This window comes from Oryzias latipes, chromosome 12 (assembly GCF_002234675.1).
Source record: "Oryzias latipes chromosome 12, ASM223467v1".
NCBI classification, from domain to species: Eukaryota; Metazoa; Chordata; class Actinopteri; order Beloniformes; family Adrianichthyidae; genus Oryzias; species Oryzias latipes.
In genome coordinates, this window is record NC_019870.2 from 14075828 (window position 1) to 14086706 (window position 10879).

Below are 10879 nucleotides of genomic sequence, written 5' to 3' on the forward strand. Positions count from 1 at the left end.
TTGAACCTAAAATATTTAGGCAGCTCTGTGCTTGGAGAACACTTAGTAAAAGAAAAAATATTTTAGCTCCACCTAGTGGTCACCTTGAGTACCACAACAAGGCTATAACTTACTCTGAGAGACGGTCGGATCCTCTTTAACTTGATTAGTGCACCCTTTACTGCCAACCAAATCAGGCCATCAACCCGTTAATGTAATTAAGTGAAATGATGCAGAGCTGACTCAACACATGAGAAGGTGGCATTAATTAAACAAATGGTCTTGACTTTCAGTGAGAATGTTGCTGGAGGTCATAACTATTCATTTGATTCATTTAAAGTTGCAACAAGCATTTGTAGCATCACGAGGGCACAAGTGAAACCTCAACGCAGAATCAATAACAGAGAGGCAAATGTGTAAATTGTCACAGGCATTTGGTTTAATTAGTATTGCAAAGTGTAAAACAACCCAATGTGTTATGTTTTTTAAGCAGAAAACATAAAAAAAGAGACTGATTTCAAGAGCAAAGACTGCTCTGAAAGCTGTTGTGTTTTTTCCCCCTTTACTCGCCTCCGCACAGTTCCAGCAGGATTTTACGGTAATCCCCAGACGTGTCACCCTAAGAGGAGAAAAGGACTTGAAATAATCAAACTATATCATTAATCATTAATATAAACCAAAAAAATCAGTTTCTTTGGATCAGAAAAAAACTACACTTCATACTGACCATATAGATAAATCCAAATTCTCAGCAAAATCCAACACAATTATCATTTTCGCTTCATCCTGATTTACTTTAAATCTTCTGCTGACTTCAGAATGGCTCCGCCCCTCACCTTGATGAAAGAGTGTAGAGACTTTCCATACGTCTTCAGGAAGTGTTCCTTAATGTCCAGCATGTCAATCTCGGCCCTGGACACCATTATTCTTATGAGGACACTGTCTGTGGTGCCCAAGCCCTGACAAACGAAGAAACAAGAGACTGATGATCCACTGGATTTATGGCTGGCAAACCAGAACCAAACTTTTTTTTAAAACGAAATTTCCACTTCAGCAATATCACAAACGATATTGTAAAGCCATGTAATAGGTGGTGAGAAATACTGAAATCACAAAAGATGTCAATGGCCCACTCAGTGGAAAACCATGTTTTGGGTGTTTTTGTGGTATTTTTCTCATGATGGGAAGACATGTAGAAAGAAAATTAGGCTTAAAATAGCCTTTCTGAGGATTTCTTTATTCAAATCGTTGTAAATCAAGAGCAGACAAAAAATACTGTTTGAAAAAGATTGTCTTTGTTACATAGAAGATACACTGGGTGGGCCACAAGCTCTCTGTTCCAAACCATCCTGATAAATCCACGTGCAGACAAATAGATCCATGAACGTCCTCGTTTTCCTCGTCTGAGCTTCCATCTGGCTCAGAACTGTAAGGCTGGATAGCTTCAATATTGCTCGCCGTTTTTGTTGCACCACTAATGTGCAACGAAAACGTTCTGCCCTCAACTCAAAGGTAAATTTCTCATAAACTTTAACTGCTCTGCAGAAACTATTTCCTAGAAAACGACACATTGTTTTCGATTTTAGCTTTAAAAATAATTAAAAGACAACCGAAAACGCTTTAAAAAAAAGATCAATTCATGATTTGAGTGGAACTCCGATCCAGTAATTATAAGAAATTCAAGTATTGTGTTCTCCTGCACCCTGCATTGCATTTTCAGGGAAGTGCAAGAGGAAAAAAAACTAAAAAACAGAAAAGAAAGCACAAACACTCACCTTCATGGATTTATATAATCGCTCTGCAAAAAACGCTGGCTTGCTCCTCAGGCATTTCACTGTAGAGCAGAAAAGCAAATGATGCATGAAATACAAGTTCATCTCATCTGGACAGACAAACAAAACATGTATTCAAAAGTGAGGTGAATGCACAATTCAGCTTTTCTTTGGAGGGGTGGGGAGACAATTCGACCACTTGCATACATTAAAATAGAATAAAGAAAACATTCAGATTGCCTTTAGCAAAAAATGCAAAAAACACATCTTTTGAAATGGTTGTTATCATTATTATCTTTAAATTGAGATGGAAAAGAAGCGCTCTCCTCTTAAGATTCATAAAGGATGTGCAACACTCGCACAACACAAAATGGCCCAAGCTTCCTTAGGAGGAACAGTTTGCCCTGTCTTCATTTGTCAAAGGATCAGATTTTCATTGGTTTTCCACACAAACAGCCCACTCATGAGCTGCATCAAAGCAGCTCTTGTTAAGGGTGTAAATGTCTGTGGTACTTCAATATCACAATCATCTTGTTTGTGTTTTTACACTCACATGCGGTAGATGTTTCGACATCACCTTTTGTCTCTCACTTAAACTGTTTACCAACACTAGTACATTTTATAAGATAGTATATTTTTATAAGATTTTTGGATCTTATTCAAGAATTAAGCTTATTAATGAACACAAAGGCAAATAAGCATCCCTCAAAGAAAACTGTTTTCATTCGTTTTGTTTTTACAATATCATTTTAAAAATGTTCTTGCAGTTTATAAACTGAAGCAAAAAAGTCGAGATGAAATAGTAAACTGCAGATATGAGCACGTAAGGTGGAGCAGACAAGTATATTTCAGTCGAAGTTTCTGCAAGTTGATCCACTTAAAAAGACGGTGGAAGTCTGTAATGTCCATAACAGACCCACTTCAACTGAAAGAGACAGAACTTTAAAAAAGAATCCAGGAAATCATACTGTATGATTCTTATTGATTTTTTACTTTTATTGCACGATAAAAGGCCTTTATTGTATGATAGTGCGGAAAATAAATATTTAACTCCAACAAACAAATGAGAAATCTGTCCCTTACAGATCTGTTACTTCTTCTTGAAGAAGATTCTTCTTCTTCAAGAAGAAGAAGTTCTAGCTTCCATGGTTACCTGTATTTTTGGCCCCTGTTTGTACTGGTTACCTGCATAAAAGAGACCTGTCCACACCCTTAACCTTTGAACACAGGAGATACATCTGGCATCACCTACCACTGTGCACTGGTATGCTACACTTTAGGTTAGTGAAGTTTTTACAAACCTAAAGTGTTGCATACCAGTGCAAAAGATGATATGAGAAGTTGCTTTTCTCTGTGACAGAATCAGCTAATTTCCTTTGATCACATAAACACTTCACTACTGTAAAGTGTAGTATCACAGCACAAGGCCACTTATCCCAGCTTCAGAATCTGCTGCACTTACGTTAATTAAACGGTCGAAGAGTTAAGACAGTAAGTATGACAACACTGGATCTAAAGCTCCGTTGTTAAAAGGTTTAAACAGTCAGAATGCAACATCTCCACCATGACCAAAGAGCTGTCAAAGCTAAAGTGTAATGATAAACACCTCATCTTCTGAAGTGGATCAACTTGCTGATTCCGATGTGTATATATTTTATTTTTGCTTTTTTCTCAACATAAAATTCATTGGAAGGTAATGTGAAGGAAGAGCATTTCAAGGAAGTTCAAAGAAAAATGATAAACTGCAGATCTTTTTTTTAAGTAAAGCAAAAGTGCATCGTGTTCTTGTAAGTACCTGATTGGATCGTAGTAAGAGTTTAATAAAATTGGTTAAAATTTGTATTATATTCTTCAAGTACTTCTGTGGCTGAGTGGAATAGTGCCCTAAAGACTGTGGGTTTCAAACTAAAGGCTTTAAAAATGGGGGCCCCAATTCTTTCTTCCTGTTAACACCCAGCATCACGAGTTGGTCAAGAGTGCGGCTGTGACTGCAGCTCACCGCGCCTTCAGGTGATGGATCAAATGTGGAGGAAAAAAATTCAGATCAAAGTTCAAAGTTCACTGAATGCAAATTTGAGGCCACACATCTACGTAGACAGACCTATGGCCAGAAAAACGTCCTCCAGGCTGCCGGACATCTCCCTCTTGATGCTGTCCTCAATGTCTCTCTTAGAAATCTTCTTATACTCATCAAACACTGGAAGAAAAAAAAAACAATGTCTTTTATGACAAAAAAATCATGATGCAATTACAGTACCTACAATGGCCACATGGGGTCAGTAAAGCAACAGCTGATCAACAAAATCAGGTAAGGTAAACAAAAAGGAAAAAGAAAAAAAGGAAGCAGGACAGGGGTACTTGAGTAGAATAGCTGGGAAGAAATGTTTGTAAAAATGAAACTATGACGAATAGAGGGATTTAAGACATCCTGGTTCTCATGAGTTTACCTCGCAGCAGATGGTTTCGGTTCCTCACACACAGCACCGTGAGGAATTTCACCTCATCTGTGCCCCATCGGGCCTCTCCAGCCTCAAAGATATCCTGCAGTCAAAGACATTACAAAGAATCCTGACACATATGTCAAGTAAATAATTTAAATCACAAACTTAAAAGCATTACCTTGGCATCTTTCACAGCCTGGGCTTCATCCACTTTGTCGCTTTCATCCCGTCCAGCCTGCAACATAAAAAAAGAAACGAAAAAATCAGTTCCTCCTTCTCTTTTTAAATGGAAAGAATGCTTCATATCAACTTTTACCGTAAAAAAAAGTACTAAATGCTTGTGTTTTTTATGTCACATTTGAAGAACTTTCATGAGCTTAAACTTTTATAAACAAAACAGATCCAGTTCTTTCTGTGTCGACCAGCTGACCTACAACTGTAGAAACACTAAATCTCTGCCAGCCAAAAGGGAAGAACAGAGAGATTTAAATACAATTATTGAGGCCTGTTGTCTGATTAATCTAAGACAGATGAATTAAAAAAAAAAGAATGAAAGTTAAGAAAACGGGGGAATATTGCGCTTTACTTCTAAACTTCTTCATTACACTTATTCCCAAGCCTAAATCAAACTTCTAGTCAATTTTCCAGCACCTTTCTCTGTAGTTGATATAGATTTGTTTAAAAACCTGTAAACACTTTAAAAATAATGATAATGTTATAAAGCGACCAAAACAGCTTCATAACAGTAAAAGAAGGAAACAAAAACCCCTAAATGAATAGAAATCTCCATTCAAATAAAAAAGTTGATCCTAGGCTATCTTTACTAGCCTATCTAGTTAAAAAATAAATGAAATAATTAGTCCATGTTAGGCCTGCACAATATACCGCAAATTTATCGCAATATCCAGCTCTGCAAAATGCATATCGCAAAAGACGGCGAATATCGCAATAAATCGCAAACCCAAAATGTGTTAAAACAATCTTCTAGCAGCTTGAAGCATTTAACGAATCAAATAAATCCCTTTATGCTTTGACCAATCAGATGGACGCCTTCACATTGTTGACCAATCAGATGGAGGCCTATTATGTTAACCCTGGTCCTGAAGAGCCTCAACCCTGCCTGTTTTCCAGCTCTCCTTAACCAGCTTGCTGTTGATTGGCTGACTCAAGTGATTTCACATCCTGATTGACTGAACACACCTGATTTTGGTTATGATTATCGAGCAGTCTAGGGAGAATTGGAAAACTGACAGGGTTGAGGCTCTTGAGGACCAGGGTTAGCCACCCTGACGTTTGTCCCCCATGTCGATGAGGGTCATTTGGAGTATAATTTTTAAACTGTTGCAATGAAATGGGAATGATGTTTTTGTTTATTTTTCTATTTGTTTATTTACCGCAAATTTATCGTTATCGCAATATTGATCACTAATATCGCATATCGCAAGTTTTCCTCATATCGTGCAGCCCTAGTCCATGTTCACTTTAAAAAGAAATACAACTGCAAATTTAATGCATTATTCACAATGGATGCACTTTTTAAACAGAAAACAAAGAAATAAACTAAGTGCAAGGATTTCAAACTCCATTCTAACGACTTTATACTAATATTATCTGTCAGGGGGGAAAAAAACAAGTCAAAAAATGTCCTGATTCTTTTTTTTTCCCTCTCATCCTTTGGAAGTATAAGGTGATTCATCAAAAATTTGCATGTTCAACCAACAGACCATCAACAGGTTCAAAAGGGTCATATGTGACACCAACCACTCTATTTGGTTAAACAGGAAGAAAAATGACACCAGTGTTTTCAGACAACCACAGCAATAGATTACTACATTTTGCAACAATTGCAATCACTGTTGCTCACCGTGAGCAACGAGACCAGAACCCGTTGAAACATTCCAGATGTGTCCCCACACACAGCATCCTCCAGGGTCTTTCCATATTCTGCACATTAAAAGAAAGTTACAATATGGGAAATAAAAGTGAAAAATAGGAATTTCTCTTTTTGGGGGTTTTCATAAGTGCTGCCTGTAGAAATGAGCATTAAGTCAGACTTAAAATGACTCAAACTATAGACTACACAGATTTCCTTTAATTAAAATGAAGTCTTATCACAAACGTTTGTTTCCACCATGGAGAAATACTGACGTCCCGCACAAAGACCAACGTTATGAATAATTTACAGCATCCTCTGTTCTAATAATGGGCCTTAAGCACTGCTATATGATATCTTATGTAATCCAGAGAGCATAGGGAGCCACAGAGATACACAGGACACAATGAAAGAAATTAGCTTCAAAGCAGTCACCTTTCTTGTAGACCTCATTAATGGCATTCATTTCACTGTTAGACCGTGAAGCCAGAATATCGATGAGACAGGCCTCCTCTGTTCCAGCCCCCTGTCTCAAACAAAGAGGTAAGTAAGTGAACAGACATGAACACTTTATTCAAACAGAGAAACAATGAAGGAGTTCCCACCCAGACAGTAATAACAGGAAAAGAAAAGCAAACACTTTAACATCACACAGAACTGACATATGGACAGGAAAAGTGTTTTTCTATTATTTTGGTTGGATCAAAAATGTTGTTTACTGATGGTAGGGACATAAAAAAAGATTCACTATGATGGCCCACATATAACCAAAAGACCTCTGACCTTCATAGCAGCCTTCAGCTCATAGGCATCATACACAGGCGCAGGCATTAGCAGACCCAGAACCACACTCTGGAAGTGTCCACTCAGCTCTGATGACAGATCCTCAGCCAGGTCCTGGAGGAGGAGGAGGAGGAGGGGGCAGATTCATCAATAGAACAAAAGCATCAAATTAATCAGAAGATGGTCAGAAGGGGTTCACTGTATTAAGTTACAGTCAATCAAAACCAGGAAACTGTACGCAACTTTTTCCGGCAGCTCCCAGAGGGCGTGGTTTCTGGAAACGGTTGCGTGAACAGAGGGGTTGTTCAGCAGAACTCCCGAATGGGACCGCATGTGGGCGTCACCTCACGCAGTATGACTCACCGTCTCTGCCTGCCAAGGCTGTGCTCACAACCAGCTCACACAATGAAGCCCCTGCTCTTTTTATTGACCTTCTACTGGACACCATGCAGTGAGATACTTACTATCTCTTTATGTCAATACCGTAAAACTTCCAAACATCTGCTTTAGTTCATTTATTGATCCTTTATGATGATGACACAAAGAAACAGGCAGTAGATAACAAATCTCTGTAAACACAGGGAGTGTTTGCTGTAGTAAGGGCCTTCCGCTTTTCATAGAAGTACCGTCTGTGTTGTTAGTTAGTTATTTCAAAGTGATTTCAGGTTTTTGATTAATAATTAACTCAACTTTAAATACACAGTGCCAGCATCAACTGTCGTTTAAAAAAAAGGGAAAAAACCTCCGGTTGTCAGCTAGGTTCCACATTCCTGGGAGTCCGTCCATCATCTTTGCACTTTTGTGCTTCTCCTTTTTTGCTAAAGACAAACAGTTGATTTTTGATGCCTCTAAGCTTGGCTTTCTCCAGTCTCACCTTGCCAACACTTTGCTTGTATGCCAGTTTGATGCGCTGCCTTTGAGCGATAGTGCGGTGTGCAAGGACCTTGATGATGGCTGCTTCATCGGTGCCTAAAAGGGAAAAATAAAAAAAAATAAAAACGAGGCACAATAAAAGACCTAATAATTGTTCAGCTGTTTTTTAGAGCGCTTAAACTGCAAATGAGTGTAAAACTGAAGCAGACAATGCTTCTGCAGCCCTAAAGATCACCCTGACACAGCACAGATCGTTGGCATAGAAACCATCTGTTTCCAAAGGAGGCTAAAGTAGAGTCAGGGGAAGACCATTAGACTAATAAACCATAACAACATCAACATACCTTACAACAGATTTGCAGAATAATTACCCCTTTTACTAACTCTGCACATATCTCCCTGCATTGTTTCAGAAGCCCACAAGAGATTAGTTTGCTGCTACTACCAGCATGATCAGCAAAGTATGCATTACTGCTTTACTCTCAATTAGATTGGACTAAGCAACTTCTACTTTTAAAATGTTACTGTAAAGTGCATGAGACGCTTTGCTAATGATGGATCCAACTGGGCTGAGCGTCTCACCAGCTCCTTTCATGGCTTCCCTCAGCTTCTGGGCGTCGTCATCGGGGTTGAAGCCGGACGCCTCAGTCACTGTTCCACGGTTTCCGATCTGCACAAAAGTTATGCTATTTTGTACACCAAAAATGCCTCAAAAAGTACAAGTCATAGCTGTTAAATGCACAGATGCATGAAATTTTCATTGTGACGTTTGAAAAAAAAAATTGTGCTTTCTGGTGTTTCATTGGTTACACATTTGAGTTTTATATTAAGAATAAAAAACAAATCAGCGACTTGGATTTCCAGATATGTATCTATAAAGTTAATGCAAAAATAAAATGTAAATTTTAGCGTCATCTGGACTTACGGCTGCCATTGTAGGGATAGAGTGAAGTTCCAAACTGGAGGTCCTGGAAGCTACGAGAGATCAAATAACAGACGTGTTTCTAACAAAGCAGAAAGGAAAACACCCGCGGACAAATGACTGTAGTCAAGTTTAAGTGTTGCTCTGTTAAACTTTGATCAATATGTTTTAGCGTTCATTATCAAAGATCCATAAGGCTTATATGTTTACGGCTCTCTAGTGTCTCACTTCAGCGTGGGTGTTCCAGGATCCCATTAAGCTGGTGTTTGTCTGGACACACCTGTAATTACTCCATTGAGAGGAGAGGAGAGGTAGTGGGCTCTCTCTCCTGTCCTGTTTTCATGCATGCAGAGATCAACTTACACACATGTTTTGCCATCACAGATCTTTGGCTAAACATCAAGTCTCAGCTGCAGTAGAAATTGACAGGTTTTAGAATTCATCTGGTGTAGAGACTGTTTGTAACTACAGACTCTAAACCAGGGGTCTGCAACCACATGTGGCTCTTTGGCTTTAAAAAGAAAAAAAAGGAAATTTTTGAATAAGATTTGTCATTTATGATGAGTTTTTTTAACTGAGGTGATCTCATATTAGTAAAATAACTTTTTTTTGTACCACTGTTGACATTTCACTTAAATTGAGAGGTCTTGTGTGCTTTTCCACTCCTCAATTAAGCAAAATGTTGGTAAAAAGTTGAATCTACAGTCAGAGCTGTTCACCATTACAAAAGAAACTAACAACAGTGTCTAGTGTTTTAATGTATATACAGTATATGCATTCATTTTTATTAGATTCTACACGAATATCATGTTTATCATCAATGGTAAAAGAAGAAATTCATTCAAATAAATCTGTTGCAGCATGAGGGTCTGACATGAGACAGGGCATATTTTATTTTGAAAAGAACCTCTGTGTGATGTCGCCTAAAGTTAAATAAATTATGTTTGTTTTATAAGGAAAAGATTGTAATAATTGAATTCATGTAAATATGTAAAGGTTACATTAAATACAGTGTGTTTTTTTCTGAACAAGTAGAGCTTTGCAGCTGTTACTGGGTTTTAATCAGTAACTGCTCTAAACCAAAATAAATGAAACTTCTGTCAGTGTCAGCTAATATGAAAACAGAGACACTATGCTGTGTCAAAGTGTGCTTTGTTAGTGGAAATGGGGCATGTGATTCCTTCAAACAAATAGTTCCGCATTTATCAGCCCGAGACATTTTTTTCTTGAAATACAAACTTGACTTTGGTTGACACAGAAAAAACAACAACAGTGCAGTCCCTACTAGGCAAATAACACAAGGCCCGGAGCATTTTGTAGTCAAATGTGTGCAAATGTGAGCACCACATGCCTCCATTATGAAAAGAAAATTACTTTTTTGATACTCGACCTCATAAAAGTCCCTCAAACCCAGCTGTCAAGACATAATTCTAGGAAAGCTAACGACTGGATTGTAAACCAGTTAAGCCAGTAAATTTCTGCTGAAAATAAGCTAAGGCATAGTGGATGAAATGAATCATGAAAGAACATAGAGGGGGGAAACATTTAAAATATAGTTAAATATTCATCCACAAATAAATACAACATTTAAAGATAAATAAAGGAAGTTAGCTAGCAGTAAAGAAAATTGCTTCGAGAAAGCGAGTCAGGAAGCAGATCAAGCGTTACAAAGTTACAGTTAAACTTGAAAAGAGGAAAAATAAACTACTAGGCGGCACACCCTTAGTTCTAGCATGACACCGACCGCTGCTCTAAAGTTTCAGATAAAACTCCTGGACACACCAGGTTGGACTAAATGGTAACTTACCTTTTCAAAGCGAAAGGTTTCTACAGCCGAAAGCCTGCTAGAAAGATGAGGGTAAAGTACAGACGGGCGTTTATAAGCTAGCTGCAGCAGCGGTGTTCGTGTCCCGCCCACTCGGTTTGTAATATTTTCGGACCCTCTTTGCTTGTATTCCAGGGCACGTGACCTGCACTCAATGCTGCGTTCATGGAAAGTCGTCCCATACAAACCTTCCATTATTAAAATGCCTTTGATGAGTGTGTTTTTGAGTGGGACGTGCATTTTTTGCGCAATTGTGGAAACGGTTCCTGCTCCTAAGTTTTTTGAGTACTTTTGTTAGTACAATAGAATAAACTATTATTACTACTTATACGAATATTTTTATTAGTAGTACTGATAGTAATTCAATCAATGATAAAATATGCTATACAAAAATGCATCATCGACTAATAC

The 10879-nt window shown here is 38.1% G+C and overlaps 1 protein-coding gene across 1 annotated transcript; it reads right to left on the reverse strand.

Moving 5' to 3' along the window:
* Window positions 1-394: 394 nt before the first annotated feature.
* Window positions 395-10493, reverse strand: anxa4 (annexin A4; the record flags this gene model as incomplete). The annotated part of the gene is given in 13 exon segments (NM_001104824.1): window positions 395-598; window positions 816-938; window positions 1755-1813; window positions 3853-3948; window positions 4199-4292; window positions 4371-4427; window positions 6057-6136; window positions 6501-6591; window positions 6849-6962; window positions 7723-7817; window positions 8304-8391; window positions 8647-8696; window positions 10451-10493. Coding segments are annotated over 12 exon segments (963 nt in total). The 5' UTR covers window positions 8656-8696; window positions 10451-10493.
* Between the last annotated feature and the right edge of the window lie 386 nt (window positions 10494-10879).